This window comes from Oncorhynchus tshawytscha, unplaced genomic scaffold, assembly GCF_018296145.1.
Source record: "Oncorhynchus tshawytscha isolate Ot180627B unplaced genomic scaffold, Otsh_v2.0 Un_contig_3872_pilon_pilon, whole genome shotgun sequence".
Lineage (NCBI taxonomy): Eukaryota > Metazoa > Chordata > Actinopteri > Salmoniformes > Salmonidae > Oncorhynchus > Oncorhynchus tshawytscha.
In genome coordinates, this window is record NW_024609762.1 from 381,169 (window position 1) to 405,000 (window position 23,832).

Here is a 23,832-nt window from a genome sequence, read left to right on the forward strand (position 1 = left end):
CCAGTCATGGTGAGTAGAGACCTCATGTCAATAGGTACCAGTCATGGTGAGTGGAGTGAGACATCATGCCAATAGGTACCAGTCATGGTGAGTAGAGACCTCATGTCAATAGGTACCAGTCATGGTGAGTAGAGACATCATGTCAATAGGTACCAGTCATGGTGAGTAGAGACATCATGTCAATAGGTACCAGTCATGGTGAGTAGAGACATCATGCCAATAGGTACCAGTCATGGTGAGTAGAGACATCATGTCAATAGGTACCAGTCATGGTGAGTAGAGAGAGACATCATGTCAGGTTTAAATGTATTATTGTCATAATGCATATTGTGTCATATCATGCCATACATAATCATATCATCCTGTCAATTCATATCTGCCATTAAGATACTCTACAGAAACTTTATTGAGGTTGTATCTTACAGACTGAATGGCTAGTGCTTAGTTGGATGATACAACCTCAGAGTTTCTGTAGAGTACCACTAAACTAACCACTAGCTATTCTGTCATGGTGAGTGATGTCTAATGGCACATTTAGAGTACAATTACATGGATGCATGTAGGGGGGGGACTTTTATTTTGAAAAAAACATGTCCTCAATGGGAGCAACAGGTAAAACCAGCAGCAGGCCTCGACTATTTCTCAATTCATCATTCCCCGATTCCTCTTTCTCTTCGTCTCCTCCTCCAAATGGAGAATAAAGTCAGAGAGGAGGGACCTCGGAACTTCTCCTCTATTACAGTTGAGAGGAGAGTGGAGCGAGGAATCACAGAAAGACAGTCTTTTCCCATCTCCCGTCAAACTAGACGGTAGTCTCTTTCATATGTTTCTGTTGGTGTGTCTTTAGTGCTTTGGGTACAATGAACCCTTTCCCACACAGGCTACAGACGTACGGCTTCTCCCCTGTATGAAACCTCCTCATGTGCACCTTCAGACTCCCAGAGGTGGTGAACCCCTTATCACAGACAGTACAAGGGTACGGTCTCTCTTTAGTGTGCTTGATCTGATGCACTCTCAAGTTCCCAGATTGGGCAAAACTTTTCCCGCATATGGCGCAGACAAAGGGTTTCTCTCCGGTGTGTGTTCTCTGGTGACTCTTTAGATCCCCGTCCCGTAGGAACATTCTCCCGCAGTATGAGCAGCAGTACTTCTTTTCCAGGCTCTTGTAGTGCATTCTCGCGTGCACCTCCAACCTTTTCATGTCCGGGAAACTCTTCCCGCACTCGCACATGTGATGGCGGACCTCTGCCATGTGTATCCTCTTGTGTTTCTTCAGGCTTTCGCTTCTGGCAAAACGTTGGCCACACACAGAGCACTGGTGCGGTTTTTCCTTGGTGTGGATCAGTATGTGGGTCGCCAAGGATGTTTTCTGAGTGAAGCCCCTCCCACAGTAGGAGCAGTGGAGGAGGTTCTCCCCTGTGTGGATTGACCGGTGGGTCTTGAGGGTGTAGAAGTGGGTGAACGTCTGGCCGCATTGGTCACAAAGGTACGGTTTCTTGTTATTGTGTGTCTGCTTGTGCTCCCTGTACTCCAACAGGTTGCCAAAGCTCTCTGGGCACTTGGAGCAGTGGTACGGTTTCTCTCCTGTATGGGTGCGCTGGTGAGTCTTTAGGTCCTGCAGCAGACTGAAGGTCTTCCCACATGGTTGGCAGATGTGCTTGGTCTTCTCTCCTGTGTGGATCATCACATGAATGTTCAAGTCGTCGAGCTTCAAGAAACTCTCCTCGCAGACAGAGCACTGGTGGGGTTTTTCTGTGCTGGCGCCCTCTCCTGTTTCAATGACAACATTACAAGACAGAGAGGAGAAATTTATTGGTGCAGAAACAAAGCATTTCTTATTGGAAAAGATCTGGTAGTCCATCCCTGTTTCTGCCTGTTTGCTTCAGTGTGGTTTCCTAGTAAACATGACTCAGGTGTGTGGGTCTCTCTTACCTTTGTGGATCACCTGGTGTCTCTTCAGGTCCTGGTATCGCAGGAAACACTTCCCACAGACGGAGCACTGGTGGGGTTTCTTTCCACTGTGCGTCATTGTGTGTGTCTTCAGGCTGCTGGCTGCAGTGAACCTCTTACCGCACTGGGAGCAGAAATATGGCTTCAGCTCCTGGTCAGGATCCCCTGGACTGTCAGGGTCAGAGCTGGTGCCCTCTCCTGTTTCAATGACAACATTAGAAGGGTTTAACACAGGAGGAAAATGATAAGGATAGCGCAACTCCAACCTGGTGTTCCTCTCACCTTTATGAGTCACCAGGTGTCTTTTAAGGTCGTAGGGTCGAAGGAAGGCCTTGCCACAGACGGAGCACTGGTGGGGTTTCTCTCCGCTGTGGATCTTCATGTGTGCCTTAAGCCTGAAGGCTGCGGTGAACCTCTTACCACACACAGAGCAGGGGAACGGTCTCTCCGGATCTGCTTCCCCTGGACTGTCTGCGTCAGAGTTGTTGCCCCCTTCAATGACAACATTACAGGGGTTCAAATGCTGCACTGTCAATAAATGACAGTTTATTACATAATAATACACATGTAAATACCCAGCTACTTTATGGAAAGAAGCACTGCTGTGGATATGTTGATGTTTCTTCAAGTCACCTGTGTTCCAGCAGAGATCTCAGGGTCCTTGTTCATTGCTGCAAAGTACTGTTGCAAAATGTTTTGCAAACGGAAAACAAGTGTATTATTATTGGATAGTCCCTCCTACTTCGGGCCCATTTGTTTCTGTTTGGTTCCTAATGAATATGACCCAAGTGTGTGAGCATAGACTTCAGGGGTGTATTCACTAGGAACAAAAATGGAAGCAAACAGAACAAAATGGAGAAGGAACTTGAATTTGTCCAATAGAATTTTTGCACAAAAATGTTTCCCTTTCCATTGCAAAACGTTTTGCTACAGTGAATCAGTGTGTTTGTCTCTCTCTCACCTTTGTGTATCTCTCTCTCACCTTTGTGTATCTCTCTCTCACCTTTGTGTATCTCCCGGTGTCTCCCTCTCACCTTTGTGTATCTCCCGGTGTCTCCCTCTCACCTTTGTGGATCTCCCGGTGTCTCCCTCTCACCTTTGTGGATCTCCCGGTGTCTCCCTCTCACCTTTGTGGATCTCCCGGTGTCTCCATCTCACCTTTGTGGATCTCCCGGTGTCTCCATCTCACCTTTGTGTATCTCCCCGTGTCTCTCTCTCACCTTTGTGTATCTCCCGTGTCTCTCTCTCACCTTTGTGTATCTCCCCGTGTCTCTCTCTCACCTTTGTGTATCTCCCCGTGTCTCTCTCTCACCTTTGTGTATCTCCCCGTGTCTCTCTCTCACCTTTGTGTATCTCTCACCTTTGTGTCTCTCTCTCACCTTTGTGTATCTCCCCGTGTCTCTCTCTCACCTTTGTGTATCTCCCCGTGTCTCTCTCTCACCTTTGTGTATCTCCCCGTGTCTCTCTCTCACCTATTGTGTATCTCTCCCTTTGTGTATCTCTCTCTCTCACCTTTGTGTATCTCCCGTGTCTCTCTCTCACCTTTGTGTATCTCCTGGTGTCTCTCTCTCACCTTTGTGTATCTCCCCGTGTCTCTCTCTCACCTTTGTGTATCTCCCCGTGTCTCTCTCTCACCTTTGTGTATCTCCCCGTGTCTCTCTCTCACCTTTGTGTATCTCCCCGTGTCTCTCTCTCACCTTTGTGTATCTCCCCGTGTCTCTCTCTCACCTTTGTGTATCTCCCCGTGTCTCTCTCTCACCTTTGTGTATCTCCCCGTGTCTCTCTCTCAACTTTGTGTATCTCCCCGTGTCTCTCTCTCACCTTTGTGTATCTCCTGGTGTCTCTCTCACCTTTGTGTATCTCCCCGTGTCTCTCTCTCACCTTTGTGTATCTCCCGTGTCTCTCTCTCTCACCTTTGTGTATCTCCCGGTGTCTCTCTCACCTTTGTGTATCTCCCGGTGTCTCTTGAGGTCCTGGAACAGCAGGAAACACTTCCCACAGACGGAGCACTGGTGGTGTATCTCCCCACTGTGAGACTTCATGTGAGACTTTAGTAAAGGCGCTGTGGTGAACCTCTTGCCACACTCTGAGCAGAGGTACAGTCTTTTAGGGTCCGGGTACGGCTTCTGCCCCTGTTCGGGATCCCCTGGGCTGTCTGGGTCCGAGTTGGCGCTCTCTCCTGCTTCAATGACCACGTCACAGGGTTTAGAACACATCGAGACAGAAGCAAGAACTGCAAGTACACATACAGTAGACTTACACCCTATGGTAACTGTCCTCTGAGCTTCTATAATCCCACCCTATGGTAACTGTCCTCTGAGCCTCTATAACCACACCCTATGGTAACTGTCCACTGAGCTTCTATAATCCCACCCTATGGTAACTGTCCTCTGAGCCTCTATAACCACACCCTATGGTAACTGTCCACTGAGCTTCTATAATCCCACCCTATGGTAACTGTCCTCTGAGCTTCTATAACCACACCCTATGGTAACTGTCCACTGAGCCTCTATAACCACACCCTATGGTAACTGTCCACTGAGCTTCTATAATCCCACCCTATGGTAACTGTCCTCTGAGCCTCTATAACCACACCCTATGGTAACTGTCCACTGAGCCTCTATAACCACACCCTATGGTAACTGTCCTCTGAGCCTCTATAACCACACCCTATGGTAACTGTCCTCTGAGCCTCTATAACCACACCCTATGTTAACTGTCCTCTGAGCCTCTATAACCACACCCTATGGTAACTGTCCACTGAGCTTCTATAATCCCACCCTATGGTAACTGTCCTCTGAGCCTCTATAACCCCACCCTATGGTAACTGTCCTCTGAGCCTCTATAACCACACCCTATGGTAACTGTCCACTGAGCTTCTATAACCACACCCTATGGTAACTGTCCTCTGAGCCTCTATAACCACACCCTATGGTAACTGTCCACTGAGCTTCTATAACCACACCCTATGGTAACTGTCCACTGAGCTTCTATAATCCCACACTATGGTAACTGTCCTCTGAGCTTCTATAATCCCACCCTATGGTAACTGTCCTCTGAGCCTCTATAACCACACCCTATGGTAACTGTCCACTGAGCTTCTATAATCCCACCCTATGGTAACTGTCCTCTGAGCCTCTATAACCACACCCTATGGTAACTGTCCTCTGAGCTTCTATAATCCCACCCTATGGTAACTGTCCTCTGAGCCTCTATAATCCCACCCTATGGTAACTGTCCTCTGAGCCTCTATAACCACACCCTATGGTAACTGTCCTCTGAGCCTCTATAACCACACCCTATGGTAACTGTCCTCTGAGCCTCTATAACCACACCCTATGGTAACTGTCCTCTGAGCCTCTATAACCACACCCGATGGTAACTGTCCTCTGAGCCTCGATAACCACACCCTATGGTAACTGTCCTCTGAGCCTCTATAACCACACCCTATGGTAACTGTCCTCTGAGCCTCTATAACCACACCCTATGGTAACTGTCCTGAGCCTCTATAATCACACCCTATGGTAACTGTCCTCTGAGCCTCTATAAACACACCCTATGTGTTTACTTCCGGCGCCGACAGAGATGGCCGCCCGCTTCGCGTTCCTAGGAAACTATGCAGTGTTTTGTTTTTTTTACGTGTTATTACTTACATTAGTACCCCAGGTCATCTTAGGTTTCATTACATACAGTCGAGAAGAACTACTGAATATAAGATCAGCGTCAACTCACCATCAGTACGACCAAGAAAATGTTTTTCGCGACGCGGATCCTGTGTTCTGCCTTTCAACCAGGACAACGGAATGGATCCTATGCGGCGACCCAAAAAACGACTCCGAAAAAGAGGGAAACGAGGCGGTCTTCTGGTCAGACTCCGGAGACGGGCACATCGTGCACCACTCCCTAGCATTCTTCTCGCCAATGTCCAGTCTCTTGACAACAAGGTTGATGAAATCCGAGCAAGGGTAGCATTCCAGAGGGACATCAGAGACTGTAACGTTCTTTGCTTCACGGAAACATGGCTCACTGGAGAGACGCTATCGGAGGCGGTGCAGCCAGCGGGTTTCTCCACGCATCGCGCCGACAGAAACAAACATCTTTCTGGTAAGAAGAGGGGCGGGGGCGTATGCCTTATGGCTAACGAGACATGGTGTGATGAAAGAAACATACAGGAACTCAAATCCTTCTGTTCACCCGATTTAGAATTCCTCACAATCAAATGTAGACCGCATTATCTACCAAGAGAATTCTCTTCGATTATAATCACAGCCATATATATTCCTCCCCAAGCAGACACATCGATGGCTCTGAACGAACTTTATTTGACTCTTTGCAAACTGGAATCCATTTATCCGGAGGCTGCATTCATTGTAGCTGGGGATTTTAACAAGGCTAATCTGAAAACAAGACTCCCTAAATTTTATCAGCATATCGATTGCGCAACCAGGGGTGGAAAAACCTTGGATCAATGTTACTCTAACTTCCATGACGCATATAAGGCCATGCCCCGCCCTCCTTTCGGAAGAGCTGACCACGACTCCATTTTGTTGATCCCTGCCTACAGACAGAAACTAAAACAAGAGGCTCCCACGCTGAGGTCTGTCCAACGCTGGTCTGACCAAGCTGACACCACACTCCAAGACTGCTTCCATCACGTGGACTGGGATATATTTCGTATTGCGTCAGATAACAATATTGACGAATACGCTGATTCGGTGTGCGAGTTCATTAGAACGTGCGTTGAAGATGTCGTTCCCATAGCAACGATTAAAACATTCCCTAACCAGAAACCGTGGATTGATGGCAGCATTCGCGTGAAACTGAAAGCGCGAACCACTGCTTTTAATCAGGGCAAGGTGACTGGTAACATGACCGAACACAAACAGTGCAGCTATTCCCTCCGCAAGGCTAAGTGTCAATACAGAGACAAAGTAGAATCTCAATTCAACGGCTCAGACACAAGAGGCATGTGGCAGGGTCTACAGTCAATCACGGACTACAAGAAGAAATCCAGCCCAGTCACGGACCAGGATGTCTTGCTCCCAGGCAGACTAAATAACTTTTTTGCCCGCTTTGAGGACAATACAGTGCCACTGACACGGCCTGCAACGAAAACATGCGGACTCTCCTTCACTGCAGCCGAGGTGAGTAAGACATTTAAACGTGTTAACCCTCGCAAGAGTGCAGGCCCAGACGGCATCCCCAGCCGCGCCCTCAGAGCATGCGCAGACCAGCTGGCCGGTGTGTTTACGGACATATTCAATCAATCCCTATACCAGTCTGCTGTTCCCACATGCTTCAAGAGGGCCACCATTGTTCCTGTTCCCAAGAAAGCTAAGGTAACTGAGCTAAACGACTACCGCCCCGTAGCACTCACTTCCGTCATCATGAAGTGCTTTGAGAGACTAGTCAAGGACCATATCACCTCCACCCTACCTGACACCCTAGACCCACTCCAATTTGCTTACCACCCAAATAGGTCCACAGACGATGCAATCTCAACCACACTGCACACTGCCCTAACCCATCTGGACAAGAGGAATACCTATGTGAGAATGCTGTTCATCGACTACAGCTCGGCATTCAACACCATAGTACCCTCCAAGCTCGTCATCAAGCTCGAGACCCTGGGTCTCAACCCCGCCCTGTGCAACTGGGTACTGGACTTCCTGACGGGCCGCCCCAGGTGGTGAGGGTAGGCAACAACATCTCCACCCCGCTGATCCTCAACACTGGGGCCCCACAAGGGTGCGTTCTGAGCCCTCTCCTGTACTCCCTGTTCACCCACGACTGCGTGGCCATGCATGCCTCCAACTCAATCATCAAGTTTGCGGACGACACAACAGTGGTAGGCTTGATTACCAACAACGACGAGACGGCCTACAGGGAGGAGGTGAGGGCCCTCAGAGTGTGGTGTCAGGAAAATAACCTCACACTCAACGTCAACAAAACTAAGGAGATGATTGTGGACTTCAGGAAACAGCAGAGGGAACACCCCCTATCCACATCGATGGAACAGTAGTGGAGAGGGTAGCAAGTTTTAAGTTCCTCGGCATACACATCACAGACAAACTGAATTGGTCCACTCACACAGACAGCATCGTGAAGAAGGCGCAGCAGCGCCTCTTCAACCTCAGGAGGCGGAAGAAATTCGGCTTGTCACCAGAAGCACTCACAAACTTCTACAGATGCACAATCGAGAGCATCCTGGTGGGCTGTATCACCGCCTGGTACGGCAACTGCTCCGCCCACAACCGTAAGGCTCTCCAGAGGGTAGTGAGGTCTGCACAACGCATCACCGGGGGCAAACTACCTGCCCTCCAGGACACCTACACCACCCGATGTTACAGGAAGGCCATAAAGATCATCAAGGACATCAACCACCCGAGCCACTGCCTGTTCACCCCGCTATCATCCAGAAGGTGAGGTCAGTACAGGTGCATCAAAGCTGGGACCGAGAGACTGAAAAACAGCTTCTATCTCAAGGCCATCAGACTGTTAAACAGCCACCACTAACATTGAGTGGCTGCTGCCAACACACTGACACTGACTCAACTCCAGCCACTTTAATAATGGGAATTGATGGGAAATTATGTAAATATATCACTAGCCACTTTAAACAATGCTACCTTATATAATGTTACTTACCCTACATTATTCATCTCATATGCATACGTATATACTGTACTCTATATCATCGACTGCATCCTTATGTAATACATGTATCACTAGCCACTTTAACTATGCCACTTTGTTTACATACTCATCTCATATGTATATACTGTACTCGATACCATCTACTGTATCTTGCCTATGCTGCTCTGTACCATCACTCATTCATATATCCTTATGTACATATTCTTTAACCCCTTACACTGTGTATAAGACAGTAGTTTTGGAATTGTTAGTTAGATTACTTGTTGGTTATTACTGCATTGTCGGAACTAGAAGCACAAGCATTTTGCTACACTCGCATTAACATCTGCTAACCATGTGTATGTGACAAATAAAATTTGATTTGATTTGGTAACTGTCCTCTGAGCCTCTATAACCACACCCTATGGTAACTGTCCTCTGAGCCTCTATAAAACACCCTATGGTAACTGTCCTCTGAGCCTCTATAACCACACCCTATGGTAACTGTCCTCTGAGCCTCTATAACCACACCCTATGGTAACTGTCCTCTGAGCCTCTATAACCACACCCTATGGTAACTGTCCTCTGAGCCTCTATAACCACACCCTATGGTAACTGTCCTCTGAGCCTCTATAACCACACCCTATGGTACCTGTCCTCTGAGCCACCATAATCACAACCAGTCGGACAGTACTGTTTCCGTTGAATTGAACGATGCACCGCACTGTCATTCCGAACACAATCCTGGGGCTTGCGAAGGTCACGTTCTACCAACGAGCCACACAGGACGTGTCTTCCAGCAGAGAGATGTTTCTCTCACCTTTGTGCACCACCTGGTGTCTCTTCAGAACGCACAGCCACAGGAAACGCTTCCCGCAGACGGAACACTGGTGGGGTTTGTCTTCGCTGTGGATCTTCAGGTGGATCCTCAGGCTGGTCGGCGAGGTGAACGTCTTGCCACACTCCGAACAGCGGTACGGTCTGTCCGAGGTGACTGCTTTAATGACAACATCATAGAGGTTAAACCGCTGCAGTACACAAAGGAGAGAACAGCACCACCAGCGCATACAGGATTAGACATATATGGGCAATTCCATTTTAACTGGAGACAGATTTTTGTTTTATTTTTACGTAAAATGTACGCACTACTAAAAAAATACCAAAAAAATAGATTTTTAACAAACATATAACTTTATGCACAAGGACTACGTTTACACTGAACATTTGACCCCCAAAAACACATTTACTGGAAGAACTGTGAGGGCGTTTGGTAGGAGTTGTGAGGGAGTTTGGTAGGAGTTGTGAGGGAGTTTGGTAGGAGTTGTGAGGGAGTTTGGTAGGAGTTGTGAGGGAGTTTGGTAGCGGAATTTCAGTCAAATCTCCCTCAGTTTATTTACGTGACCCGGTTTTCTTAAAGACTGCATAAAGAACGCTGTGTCGGTTACTCTGCATAAAGAACGCCGTGTCGGTTACTCTGTATAAAGAACGCCGTGTCGGTTACTCTGCATAAAGAACGCCGTGTCGGTTACTCTGCATAAAGAACGCCGTGTCGGTTACTCTGCATAAAGAACGCCGTGTCGGTTACTCTGCATAAAGAACGCCGTGTCGGTTACTCTGCATAAAGAACGCCGTGTCGGTTACTCTGCATAAAGAACGCCGTGTCGGTTACTCTGCATAAAGAACGCCGTGTCGGTTACTCTGCATAAAGAACGCCGTGTCGGTTACTCTGCATAAAGAACGCCGTGTCGGTTACTCTGCATAAAGAACGCCGTGTCGGTTACTCTGCATAAAGAACGCCGTGTCGGTTACTCTGCATAAAGATCCTCCTCTACATATGTGGGTATTATGATCCAACATCCTCCTCTACATATGTGGGTATTATGATCCAACATCCTCCTCTACATATGTGGGTATCCAACATCCTCCTCTACATATGTGGGTATTATGATCCAACATCCTCCTCTACATATGTGGGTATTATGATGCAACATCCTCCTCTACATATGTGGGTATTATGATCCAACATCCTCCTCTACATATGTGGGTATTATGATCCAACATCCTCCTCTACATATGTGGGTATTATGATCCAACATCCTCCTCTACATATGTGGGTATTATGATCCAACATCCTCCTCTACATATGTGGCTGTTATGATCCAACATCCTCCTCTACATATGTGGGTATTATGATCCAACATCCTCCTCTACATATGTGGGTATCCAACATCCTCCTCTACATATGTGGGTATTATGATCCAACATCCTCCTCTACATATGTGGGTATTATGATCCAACATCTGTGGGTATTATGATCCAACATCCTCCTCTACATATGTGGGTGTTATGATCCAACATCCTCCTCTACATATGTGGGTATTATGATCCAACATCCTCCTCTACATATGTGGGTATTATGATGCAACATCCTCCTCTACATATGTGGGTATTATGATCCAACATCCTCCTCTACATATGTGGGTATCCAACATCCTCCTCTACATATGTGGGTATTATGATCCAACATCCTCCTCTACATATGTGGGTATTATGATCCAACATCCTCCTGGGTATTATTCTACACACGGGCAATTATTTAAATCTGCTCCGCAGCAAAATTGGCACATTTGCACATTTGGTTCATCCGAAGCGAAATCTGCACGAATGTTTTACAAGTTTGGTACTATACTGAACTATACTCCACAGTACAGGACTGTTTGGTACTATACTGAACTATAATCTACAGTACAGGACTGTATGGTACTATACTGAACTATACTCCACAGTACAGGACTGTATGGTACTATAATCCACAGTACTGGACTGTACTCTACTCTGTGTTCGGTAATTTCAGTGTAGGAAAGGATGAAACAGCGTCTGTGCCACCAGTAAGTACAGATAGTAACGTTAGTATAAATCCCCTCGCACGGTCCCCGCAGTCGGACAATTTTCCCTTGGCTTCTGGAAGGAAATGCTGTTGGCATGCTCAACCGGTGACGCTCATTCAACCGGTTCTCCCCATTAAGCAACCGGTCGGAGGCCGAGCCTTCTCTGGTCTCTCCTCCTCCCGTTACGGGGTCTGAGACGCCGAAGCTTCCCACCATTAGCTCTGACGAATTGAAAACCCTTGTCATTGGTGACTCCATTACCCGCAGTATTAGACTTAAAACGAATCATCCAGCGATCATACACTGTTTACCAGGGGGCAGGGCTACCGACATTAAGGCTAATCTGAAGATGGTGCTGGCTAAGGCTAAAACTAGCGAGTGTAGAGAGTATACAGATATTGTTATCCACGTCGGCACCAACGATGTTAGGATGAAACAGTCAGAGGTCACCAAGCGCAACATAGCTTCAGCGTGTAAATCAGCTAGAAAGATGTGTCGGCATCGAGTAATTGTCTCTGGCCCCCTCCCCTCCCATCTCAATCGCTGGTTGAAAACTTTTCTGCCCCTAGATTGAGGCACAGATTGAGGCACAGACACGGTCTAAATCAGACATAAGGAAGTGGATGGTGGCAAATTTACTAATTTTAAGCTCGGACAAAACAGAGATTCTAGTTCTTGGTCCCAAGAAACAATGAGATCTTCTGTTGAATCTGACAATTAATCTTGATGGTTGTACAGTCATCTCAAATAAAACTGAAGGACCTCGGCGTTACTCTGGACCTTGATCTCTCTTTTGACGAACATATCAAGACTGTTTCAAGGATTGAGTCACTGACGTGATCTTTCTGTCCAGGTTGGTGCCCCCACTCGGGTTTGTGCCGTGGGGGAGATCTTCGTGGGCTATACTCGGTCTTGTCTCAGGATAGTACGTTGGTGGTTGAAGATATCCCTCTAGTCGTGTGGGGGCTGTGCTTTGGCAAAGTGGGTGGGGTTATATCCTTCCTGTTTGGCCCTGTCCGGGTGTATCGTCGGACGGGGCCACAGTGTTTCCGACCCCTCCCGTCTCAGCCTCCAGTATTTATGCTGCAATTGTTTATGTGTTGGGGGGCTAGGGTCAGTCTGTTAAATCTGGAGTATTTTTACTGTCTTATCCGGTGTCCTGTGTGAATTTAAGTATGCTCTCTCTAATTCTCTCTCTCTTTTTCTCTGTCTCTCTCTCGGAGGACCAGAGCCCTAGGACCATGCCTCAGGACTACCTGGTCTGATGACTCCTTGCTGTCCCCAGTACACCTGGTCGTGCTTCTGCTCCAGTTTCAACTGTTCTGCCTGCGGCTCCTGAACCCTGACCTGTTCACCGGAAGTGCTACCTTGTCCCGGACCTTCTGTTTTCAACTCTCTAGAGACATCAGGAGCGGTAGAGATACTCTTAATGATCAGCTATGAAAAGCCATCTGATATTTACTCCTGAGGTGCTGACCTGTTGCACCCTCTACAACCACTGTGATTATTATTATTATTATTATCATCATCATCTGACCATGCTGGTCATTTATGAACGTTTGAACATCTTGGCCATGTTCTGTTATAATCTCCACCCGGCACAGCCAGAAGAGGACTGGCCACCCCTCATAGCCTGGTTCCTCTCTAGGTTCTGGCCTTTCTAGGGAGTTTTTCCTAGCCACCGTGCTTCTTCACCTGCATTGCTTGCTGTTTCGGGTTTTAGGCTGGGTTTCTGTACAGCACTTTGAGATATCAGCTTATGTAAGAAGGGCTTTATAAATACATTTAATTGATTGATTTGTGACCCAACTGAGGTTTGTAACTATAGGTTTGTAACTATTATAGTCTATTCAATTGCAGAAATTCTGTTACCTATTTTTTTTTTTTTTTTGGGGGGGTTCAAAGAATTTCGAATTCATAAACAAAATTGATATCAGTAAAAACACTATAGCTAAATTGGTAGGTCTACATTTACTTGTTACATTTGTGAACTTTCATCATCCTCCTTATGGAGGGAGAGACATTAGGAAATATCTTAAACATATGTGGTTTTTAGTAACGAGTAGTTGTGGTTAGTTGGGTTTTTACTTCAATATTATTAGTGTTTTTATGTATTTCTGATACCTTCTCAGACTTTTTCTGGTAGATGTTTTTTAGGAACCCTTGTCCATCCAATAAGCCAGTGCTTATTCACATTTTTGGGGATGGAAAATGGTTCAAATGTATGTATGCCTTAATTTCTTAATTTCTTCAACCTTAATAACCTTAATTTCTTCAAAATATAGACTCTCTGCTTTCATTTCACACACAATTTGACTCCAATGAACTTCACGTTGGTGCTCATGGGGTCATTTTACATGGGAATGAACCTACACTGTATAGATCAACATATTTAACTGATAAACAGGTGCACTGGTGTGGACACGTTGATTGACAGTGTTCCAACAGAGAGATGTGTGTGAGGAGCGACGCCGGGTGTTTGAGGAGTGACGCCGGGTGAGAGAGAGGAGCGACGCCGGGTGAGAGAGAGAGGAGCGCGCGGGTGAGAGAGAGGAGCGACGCCAGGTGAGAGAGAGGAGCGACGCCAGGTGAGAGAGAGAGGAGCGACGCCGGGTGAGAGAGAGGAGCGACGCCGGGTGAGAGAGGAGGAGCGACGCCGGGTGAGAGAGAGAGGAGCGACGCCGGGTGAGAGAGAGGAGCGACGCCGGGTGAGAGGAGGAGCGACGCCGGGTGAGGAGGAGCGACGCCGGGTGAGGGAGGAGCGACGCCGGGTGAGGGAGGAGCGACGCCGGGTGGGTGAGGAGCGACGCCGGGTGAGAGGAGCGACGCCGGGTGAGAGAGGAGCGACGCCGGGTGTGAGAGGAGCGACGCCGGGTGTGAGAAGAGCGACGCCGGGTGAGAGAGGAGCGACGCCGGGTGAGAGAGGAGCGACGCCGGGTGAGAGAGAGGAGCGACGCCGGGAGAGAGAGAGAGAGAGAGAGCGACGCCGGGTGAGAGAGGAGCGACGCCGGGTGAGGGAGGAGCGACGCCTGGTGAGAGAGGAGCGACGCCGGGTGAGAGAGGAGCGACGCCGGGTGAGAGAGGAGCGAGGCCGGGTGGGTGAGGAGCGACGCCGGCTGAGAGAGGAGCGACGCCGGGTGAGAGAGGAGCGACGCCGGGTGAGAGAGGAGCGACGCCGGGTGAGAGAGGAGCGACGCCGGGTGAGAGAGGAGCGAGGCCGGGTGGGTGGGTGAGGAGCGACGCCGGCTGAGAGAGGAGCGACGCCGGGTGAGAGAGGAGCGACGCCGGGTGAGAGAGGAGCGATGCCGGGTGAGAGGAGCGACGCCGGGTGAAAGAGGAGCGACGCCGGGTGTGAGAGGAGCGGCGTTGGGTGTTTGGGTGTCTCTCTTACCTTTGTGGATCATCTGGTGTCTCTTCAGGTCTGTGGATCGTAGGAAGCGCTTCCCACAGAAGGAGCACTGGTGGGGTTTCTCTCCGCTGTGTCTCTGCAGGTGAGTCTTCAGGCTGCTTGGTGCAGTGAACCGTTTACCACACTGGGAGCAGAGGAACGGTCTCTCTTTGTCTGAGCTGGCACCCTCTCCTGTTTCTATAACAACATCACAGGGGTTAAACAGGAGTCCCTGGACACAGCCCTTAGCCGTGGTATATTGGCCATATATCACAAACCCCCAAGGTGCCTTATTGCTGTTATAAACTGGTTACCAACGTAATTAGAGCAGTAAAAATACATATGTCATACCCGTGGTATACGGTCTGATAAACCACGGCTGTTAGCCAATCAGCATACAGGGCTCGAACCACCCAGTTTATTATACTGTATACAACACTATGCATTGGTATGTAGGAAGGTAGAAAGGGAAGATGACTCCTCTTAGACCCCTTTCAATGTAAACTGATCAGGAGTTATTTGGTTAGGGGACACAGTTTAGTACATACAAGATTGACAGCTATAAGCAGTCACTCAGCCCTCTGTGCCCTTCTCAAAAGTAGTGCTCTATATAGGGAACTGGGTTCCATGAAACTGGTCTCTGATGTTCTGATCAGGGATTACCTGGTTGGTCCTGTCCCCAACCTCCTGAGTCATCTGAAACTGGTCTCAATATACTGTAGCTCCCTCTGGATGTTTTGATCAGTGATTAATTACCTGGGTTGGTCCTGTCCCCATCCTCCTCCTCTCTGTCCCCAACCTCCTCCTCTCCATCCTCCTCCTCCTCCTCTCTGTCCCCAATCTCCTCCTCTCCATCCTCCTCCTCTCTGACCCCCTCCTCCTCTTCTTCTCTTTTAACAGTAACAAGTCCTGTAAAACGTCAAACCAAAAGATCTAAAACACTTTATAATATAAATGCCTCCCATCAGTACTCCACCAGAGTGTTAAGGGAATTTTTATCAATGATGACTAATTATGTATACATTTCAATCAGGACTGACTAGTCCAAATGCTATAATGTACTGTACATAATGAATTTTCTCTCTTGCTCCCATTCCCAAAGATATATAATATAGTCAGGAGTTTAGTAACAATGACGGTCTGTTCCTTTGTACAAATGAATGAACTATCTCCAGACTGTCTAGAATGCTGATTTACAGTGGCTGACCTTGGCTTTAGGAGAGGAGGCTCGAGAACTACAGGGCCTCTCTACTGGTGTCATGAAGAGATAGAACATTTAGGAAACGCTGACGTCATTTTCAGTTTATAACCTGCGGTAAAATGTGTATGTAGTGCAGTACTCTCTTGAATTAAACGCTATTACCTGACTTTTAAGACTGGTCTCGATCTATTTCATGCATAATTAATACATTTACAAGTTATTAATGAAAATAGAGAGAGTGCGAATTTGGTTTTGGCTACAAAACATATAGGAATTTAGAATTCCTCTAACACAGAGTGAGCTCAAACTTGGTTCCCTGAAGAATCAAGAGCTCCTTGGGGGGACGACACATTCTGGTACTCTGCTGCAGTTCTGTGGAACTGAACCTGAAAAGTGTCACTTATGGAAATATCTGTAAAGTAACGTAAAGGTGTGATTAGGGGTAAGCTATTCTTTCAAGAGGTGACTCTTAAAACGAGCACCTATGTGCTGTTAATTGTTCTAAGTTGTTGTATATATATTTTGTAATTGATGATACTGTTGTTTTAAATTTCATTGAGAATAATGTGTAAATCAGGCCCACCTGCCATCTCACAGGACCACAATGGAAATAATAACCTGCCATCTCACAGGACCACAGTGGAAATAATAACCTGCCATCTCACAGTGGAAATAATAACCTGCCATCTCACAGGACCACAGTGGAAATAATAACCTGCCATCTCACAGTGGAAATAATAACCTGCCATCTCACAGGACCACAATGGAAATAATAACCTGCCATCTCACAGGACCACAGTGGAAATAATAACCTGCCATCTCACAGTGGAAATAATAACCTGCCATCTCACAGGACCACAGTGGAAATAATAACCTGCCATCTCACAATGGAAATAATAACCTGCCATCTCACAGGACCACAGTGGAAATAATAACCTGCCATCTCACAGTGGAAATAATAACCTGCCATCTCACAGTGGAAATAATAACCTGCCATCTCACAGGACCACAGTGGAAATAATAACCTGCCATCTCACAGTGGAAATAATAACCTGCCATCTCACAGTGGAAATAATAACCTGCCATCTCACAGGACCACAGTGGAAATAATAACCTGCCATCTCACAGTGGAAATAATAACCTGCCATCTCACAGTGGAAATAATAACCTGCCATCTCACAGGACCACAGTGGAAATAATAACCTGCCATCTCACAGGACCACAGTGGAAATAATAACCTGCCATCTCACAGGACCACAGTGGAAATAATAACCTGCCATCTCACAGGACCACAGTGGAAATAATAACCTGCCATCTCACAGGACCACAGTGGAAATAAGCCTTTGCCAGTGTTTTTATCCTGAATAATTGTTTGTGTTATATTATTATACCTGTTATCTTATATTATGTTAAATAATAACCTGTTATATCACAGGATACAGTGTTATATTAATGTTATATCATGTTATGGATATTATGTTAAATAATTACCTTTATCTCACAGTTATATTATGTTAATAACCTGTTATATTTATATTAGTTATATTATGGAAATATATTATGCCATCTTATATTATGTTATATTATGTTATGTTATATTATGTTATATTATGTTATGTTATATTATGTTATATTAAGTTTTGGACCTCAGTGTTTTGATATCCTGAATAATTGTTTGTGTTATATTATGTTATATTATGTCATGTTGTGTTGTGTCATCTTGTGTCATGTCGTGTTGTGTGATGTCATGTCATGTTGTGTCATGTTATGTCGTGTTGTGTTGTCTTCAGCTGGAGCAGACTACTACTTTTAATTACCTAATCAATATTCACATGATAAGGTCTTGGGATAATACATACATCTAGTCTATACCCTGGCTAGTGTACGTATTACCTGGGTTGGCCACACCTCCTCCTTCCTGGTCCTCCTCTTCTTCCATATCTACTGGAACAAGATCAACATCACACATATTGGTCTGTGTCCGGAATGACACACTATTCCCCATATAGTGCACTACATGCTGTGCAATACTCTGCACTATAGCAGACCTGGGTTCAAATAGTATTTGAAACCATTCCAATGCTTCATCTGTGCTTGATTGAGCTTGCCTGGAGCAATTGAACCAAATGGGATAGTCCCAAAAGTGTCACCCCGCCCCCCTGGCTATTTGGCCTTCCAGGCAGGCTCAACCAAACGCTGAAGGATTTGAATGTTTTAAATGATTTGTTATATAATTTTTTTAAAACTAGATTAGGATGTAACCTCTCTCTCTAAAAACTCCTATTAGGATGTAACCTAGCAACCTAAAACTCCTATTAGGATGCAACCTAAAAACTCCTATTATGATGCAACCTAAAAACTCCTATTAGGATGCAACCTAGCAACCTAAAAACTCCTATTAGGATGTAACCTAGCAACCTAAAACTCCTATTAGGATGTAACCTAGCAACCTAAAAACTCCTATTAGGATGTAACCTAGCAACCTAAAACTCATATTAGGATGTAACCTAGCAACCTAAAACTCATATTAGGATGCAACCTAGCTCTCTGTAACTCGAGGCAGCATTCTGCCTTCTCCCTACAGTTTTCAGCCATCAGCGTCGCCCGCGACTGGCTGGTGTGAACTACAGTCCCGACGCTGTGTTTTAACGTTGAGAAACATCAATAATCATCGCTTGAGAGATAAGGCTTTCAAAACAAATGGCCCTTATCTTTCATCGGCGAGAAAGAATCCTTCAAATACTGTAGCAGTTACAGATCCATACAGCTATGGAGCCTCCATCCTACTAAACTACACTGTAGTAGTAACAGATCCATACAGTCTCCATCCTACTAAACTACACTGTAGTAGTAACAGATCCATACAGCCTCCATCCTACTAAACTACACTGTAGTAGTAACAGATCCATACAGCCTCCATCCTACTAAACTACACTGTAGTAGTTACAGACCCATACAGCCTCCATCCTACTAAACTACACTGTAGCAGTTACAGACCCATACAGCCTCCATCCTACTAAACTACACTGTAGCAGTTACAGATGCCTCCATCCTACTAAACTACACTGTAGCAGTTACAGATGCCTCCATCCTACTAAACTACACTGTAGTAGTAACAGATCCATACAGCCTCCATCCTACTAAACTACACTGTAGTAGTAACAGATCCATACAGTCTCCATCCTACTAAACTACACTGTAGCAGTTACAGATGCCTCCATCCTACTAAACTACACTGTAGCAGTTACAGATGCCTCCATCCTACTAAACTACACTGTAGTAGTAACAGATCCATACAGCTATGGAGCCTCCATCCTACTAAACTACACTGTAGTAGTTACAGATCCATACAGCCTCCATCCTACTAAACTACACTGTAGCAGTTACAGACCCATACAGCCTCCATCCTACTAAACTACACTGTAGTAGTTACAGACCCATACAGCCTCCATCCTACTAAACTACACTGTAGCAGTTACAGATGCCTCCATCCTACTAAACTACACTGTAGCAGTTACAGATCCATACAGCCTCCATCCTACTAAACTACACTGTAGTAGTAACAGATCCATACAGCCTCCATCCTACTAAACTACACTGTAGCAGTTACAGACCCATACAGCCTCCATCCTACTAAACTACACTGTAGTAGTTACAGACCCATACAGCCTCCATCCTACTAAACTACACTGTAGCAGTTACAGATGCCTCCATCCTACTAAACTACACTGTAGCAGTTACAGATGCCTCCATCCTACTAAACTACACTGTAGCAGTTACAGACCCATACAGCCTCCATCCTACTAAACTACACTGTAGTAGTAACAGATCCATACAGCCTCCATCCTACTAAACTACACTGTAGCAGTTACAGAAGCCTCCATCCTACTAAACTACACTTCCACTACTCTTCCCGAGTTACACTTACACACAGGTGTTTGGAGCATGCTAAGACAGCTAATTGGCACAGGTGGTCACCTCTTGTATTCCATCTGTTTTCCATAAACAAGCGCTGTAACTTGAAGATATGTCCGTATGGGAACAATAACCCTATCAAGGTGTGTACCAATTTAACCTTTTGTTTTTTTTGTTGAAAATTATAAAAAGGTCCTTATCCTTCAAAACGGTACCACAAGCGATTTGTGTTAATATTCAGATTGAGTGTTTGGGCTCTTAACAAAACTCCCCCCTGTACAGAAGACGCCTTCATCCAATGTCTTCTGTAATGGAACTGAGAGTTAGGATCGGGTCTAGATGTAACCCAGTGGCAGGTGTAGGCATCTTAGACTCACCCGAGTCAACGTTACCGTCTTCCCTCTCCTGTTCTACTCCCCCGCTCTCTTCCTCGGTTCTTCTCTCATCCTCCTCTTCCTCTTTTTTCACAATCACATTGAGCTCCAGTGTTTGACTGCAGTCCTCCAGTTTCACTGACGCCATCTCTTGACCTGGCTGTGAGCTTTTCTGGGCCGGACTCGGTTCAGTCATGGTATGCTAGAGGCGGATGCTTTTTAAGAAAGGAAAATAGATATGTTAATGTAATTAAAATAATATATAAAACAATAAAATATATATAAATCACAATGGGAGGAACCGACTTTCATGCCAGGGAAAGCGCTGCAGATAAACAATTAGCTAAAGGCCATTTCACCAATCACCATGCTTGTATAGGCTAAATGGTGATGTAATGTACGACCGCGCAAAATAATGTAGTCTTTCTACAGTGTTTTCACTCCGACATAATTCATTCATATGGAGTTCCTCCCCTGAACTGTAATGGATTTTTATCGATAACGTTCCTGGCCAGAACAACAACCGAGACAGCCCAACGGACCGTGGCTGTCTACAACCACACTGTTCAACATCTTCCACATCGCCGACCTACAATAAACGTTAACTGTAAGTTTCAGCGTCTGTTTATAGTTTAAATTACTATAGTCAAAACGACAGATTACCTGATACCACTGGTCTTTTATTGTTTGATTAGACTCTGAGCATGGAGAATCGGATGAGCCAGTACAGTAAACTTCCGCCTGCGCGCAGGATGGGAAAGGGCGTCATGTTCACGGGCGTCATGTAAGCGCAGGCGTCGGCCATCACACGGACCGATTCGCAACCCTCCTCCCAGTTTATCAATAAAAGACCAGCGATTTCAGGTAATCCGAAAATGCTTTCATGATCATTTAAACGATAAACAACAGATGAACATTACAGTAAACGTTTATTGTCAATCGGTAATGTGGTAGATTGCAGCTGTTGAATAGTGTCAGTTTTGTCGGGCTTGCAGCGGTTGTTGTGGTTTCCGTCTGTCATGTTTATTTATTTTATTTTTTTACTCAGGGTCGTTATCCATACAAGCCATTACATAGGTGAGGACTCAAAATGAATGTATATCTGAGTAAGAGTATGGTACTGTGTAAAAAAAAGTGCTGATTAGTTAAATGCCCCTTATTGTTTTACTGTAGCGCTTGTTGCACAAGCAAGAAAACTGACTCCTCACACCGTGACAAATATAATGAAAAGAGGATACCAAGTCAGTATGTGTATATATATATATATACTACCGTTCAAAAATGTGGATTCACTTAGAAATGTCCTTGTTTTCCATTGAAACATACATGAAATTAGTTGCAAAATGAATAGGAAATATAGTCAAGACGTTGACAAGGTTATAAATAATGATTTTTAATTGAAATAATAATTGTGTCCTTCAAACTTTGCTTTAATCAAAGAATCCTCCATTTGCAGCAATTACAGCCTTGCAGACCTTTTTCATTCTAGTTGTCAAATTGTTGAGGTAATCTGAAGAGATTTCACCCCATGCTTCCTGAAGCACCTCCCACAAGTTGGATTGGCTTGATGGGCACTTCTTATGTACCATACGGTCAAACTGCTCCCCCAACAGCTCAATAGGGTTGAAATACGGTGCCTGTGCTGGCCACTCCATTATAGACAGAATACCAGCTGACTGCTTCTTCCCTAAATAGTTATTGCGTAGTTTGGAGCTGTGCTTTGGGTCATTGTCCTGCTGTAGGAGGAAATTGGCTCCAATTAAGCGCCGTCCACAGGGTATGGCATGGCGTTGCAAAATGGAGTGATAGCCTTCCTTCTTCAAGATCCCTTTTACCCTGTACAAATCTCCCACTTTACCACCAAAGCACCCCCAGACCATCACATTGCCTCCACCATGCTTGACAGATGGCGTCAAGCAGTCCTCCAGCATCTTTTCATTTTTTCTGTCTCACGAATGTTCTCCTTTGTGATCCGAATATCTCAAACTTAGATTTGTCTGTCCATAACACTTTTTTTCCAATCTTCCTCTGTCCATTGTCTGTGTTCTTTTGCCCATCTTAATCTTTTATTTTTATTGGTCAGTCTGAGATATGTCTTTTTTTTTTGCAACTCTGCCTAGAAGGCCAGGATCACAGAGTCGCCTCTTCAATGTTGACATTGAGACTGGTGTTTTGCGGGTACTGTTTAATGAAGCTGCCAGTTGAGGACTTGTGAGGCGTCTGTTTCTCAAACTAGACACTTTAATTTACTTGTCCTCTTGCTCAGTTGTGTACCGAGGCCTCCCACTCCCCTTTCTATTCTGGTTAGGGCCAGTTTGTGCTGTTCTGTGAAGGGAGTAGTACACAGCGTTGTTCGAGATCTTCAGTTTCTTGGCAATTTCTCACATGGAATAGCCTTCATTTCTCAGAACAAGAATAGACTGATGAGTTTCAGAAGAAAGTTATTTGTTTCTGGCCATTTTGAGCCAGTAATCAAACCCACAAATGCTGATGCTCCAGACACTCAACTAGTCTAAAGAAGGCCAGTTTTATTGCTTCTTTAAATAGCACAACTGTTTTCAGCTGTGCTAAAATAATTGCAAAAGTGTTTTCTAATGATCAGTTAGCCTTTTTAAAATGATAAACTTGGATTAGCTAACACAGCGTTCCAGGGAACACAGGAGTGATGGTTGCTGATAATGGGCCTCTGTACGCCTATGTAGATATCCCATTACAAATCAGCCGTTTCCAGCTACAATAGTCATTTACAACATTAACAATGTCTACAATGTATTTCTGATCCATTTTAATGGATAAATTGTTTTGCTTTTCTTTCAAAAGCAAGTACATTTCTAAGTGACCCCAAACTTTTGAACGGTAGTGTGTGTGTATATTATATATGTTTTTCTGTTCCTTTATTTCATTTCTGAACAACACTTAGATTTTAGTTTTTTGATTCAGACACATTTTTTTGAATAAAAAAAGCATCCAGTCCACTTCATACCATGTCTGAACTGGGTTCTGGCTGCAGTGTTCATACCATGTCTGAACTGGGTTCTGGCTGCAGTGTTCATACCATGTCTGAACTGGGTTCTGGCTGCAGTGTTCATACCATGTCTGAACTGGGTTCTGGCTGCAGTGTTCATACCATGTCTGAACTGGGTTCTGGCTGCAGTGTTGCAGTCCAGACAAGCTCACAACAGGGTCCAGAGATGGCATCAGTGAAGCTGGAGGACTGCAATAAAACACTGGAGCTCAATGTGATTGTCAAAGAGGAGGAGGAGGAGCGAGAAATCGAGGAGGAGGAGGAGGAGGAAGAAGAGGATGAGGAAGATAATGACATTGACTCTGGTGAGTCCAGGTTGGCTACGCCAACATTTTGGTTCCATCATAGTCCTTAAAGGCCAGATCTGGGTTCAAATAGGATTTAAAAACGTTCAAATACGTTCAGTGTTTGTTGGAGCCTCGCTGACGTGTCAGCTAGTTAAGTGGGGTGATGGT

The 23,832-nt window shown here is 45.6% G+C and overlaps 2 protein-coding genes across 5 annotated transcripts in view; one reads left to right on the plus strand and one right to left on the minus strand.

Annotated features, from left to right (window-relative positions):
* Positions 1-554: 554 nt before the first annotated feature.
* LOC112241143 (zinc finger protein 665) lies at positions 555-21,150 on the minus strand. 4 transcript variants are annotated; one of them, XM_042317676.1, is made up of 10 exons: positions 21,016-21,150; positions 20,356-20,567; positions 17,957-18,004; positions 15,619-15,771; positions 14,866-15,060; positions 9,407-9,583; positions 3,893-4,132; positions 2,233-2,442; positions 1,933-2,148; positions 555-1,770 (listed from the first exon to the last, which is right to left on the minus strand). In XM_042317676.1, the coding sequence occupies exons 2-10, from the start codon at positions 20,546-20,548 to the stop codon at positions 803-805; spliced, it is 2,400 nt and encodes a 799-aa protein (XP_042173610.1). In that variant the 5' UTR covers positions 20,549-20,567; positions 21,016-21,150; the 3' UTR covers positions 555-802. The 4 variants fall into 4 exon arrangements, with proteins under 4 accessions (XP_042173610.1, XP_042173612.1, XP_042173611.1 ...); XM_042317678.1 differs by having other exon boundaries at positions 9,407-9,580; positions 17,957-18,007; XM_042317677.1 differs by having other exon boundaries at positions 3,893-4,129; positions 17,957-18,007.
* A 2,073-nt stretch (positions 21,151-23,223) lies between these two features.
* LOC112241021 (zinc finger protein 883-like) overlaps positions 23,224-23,832 on the plus strand; it is a 12,195-nt gene continuing 11,586 nt past the window's right edge. The window contains exon 1 of the mRNA XM_042317695.1: positions 23,224-23,682. Coding sequence (XP_042173629.1) covers positions 23,337-23,682 — 346 coding nt within the window. The 5' untranslated portion in view covers positions 23,224-23,336. The remainder of the gene's footprint in view (positions 23,683-23,832) is intronic.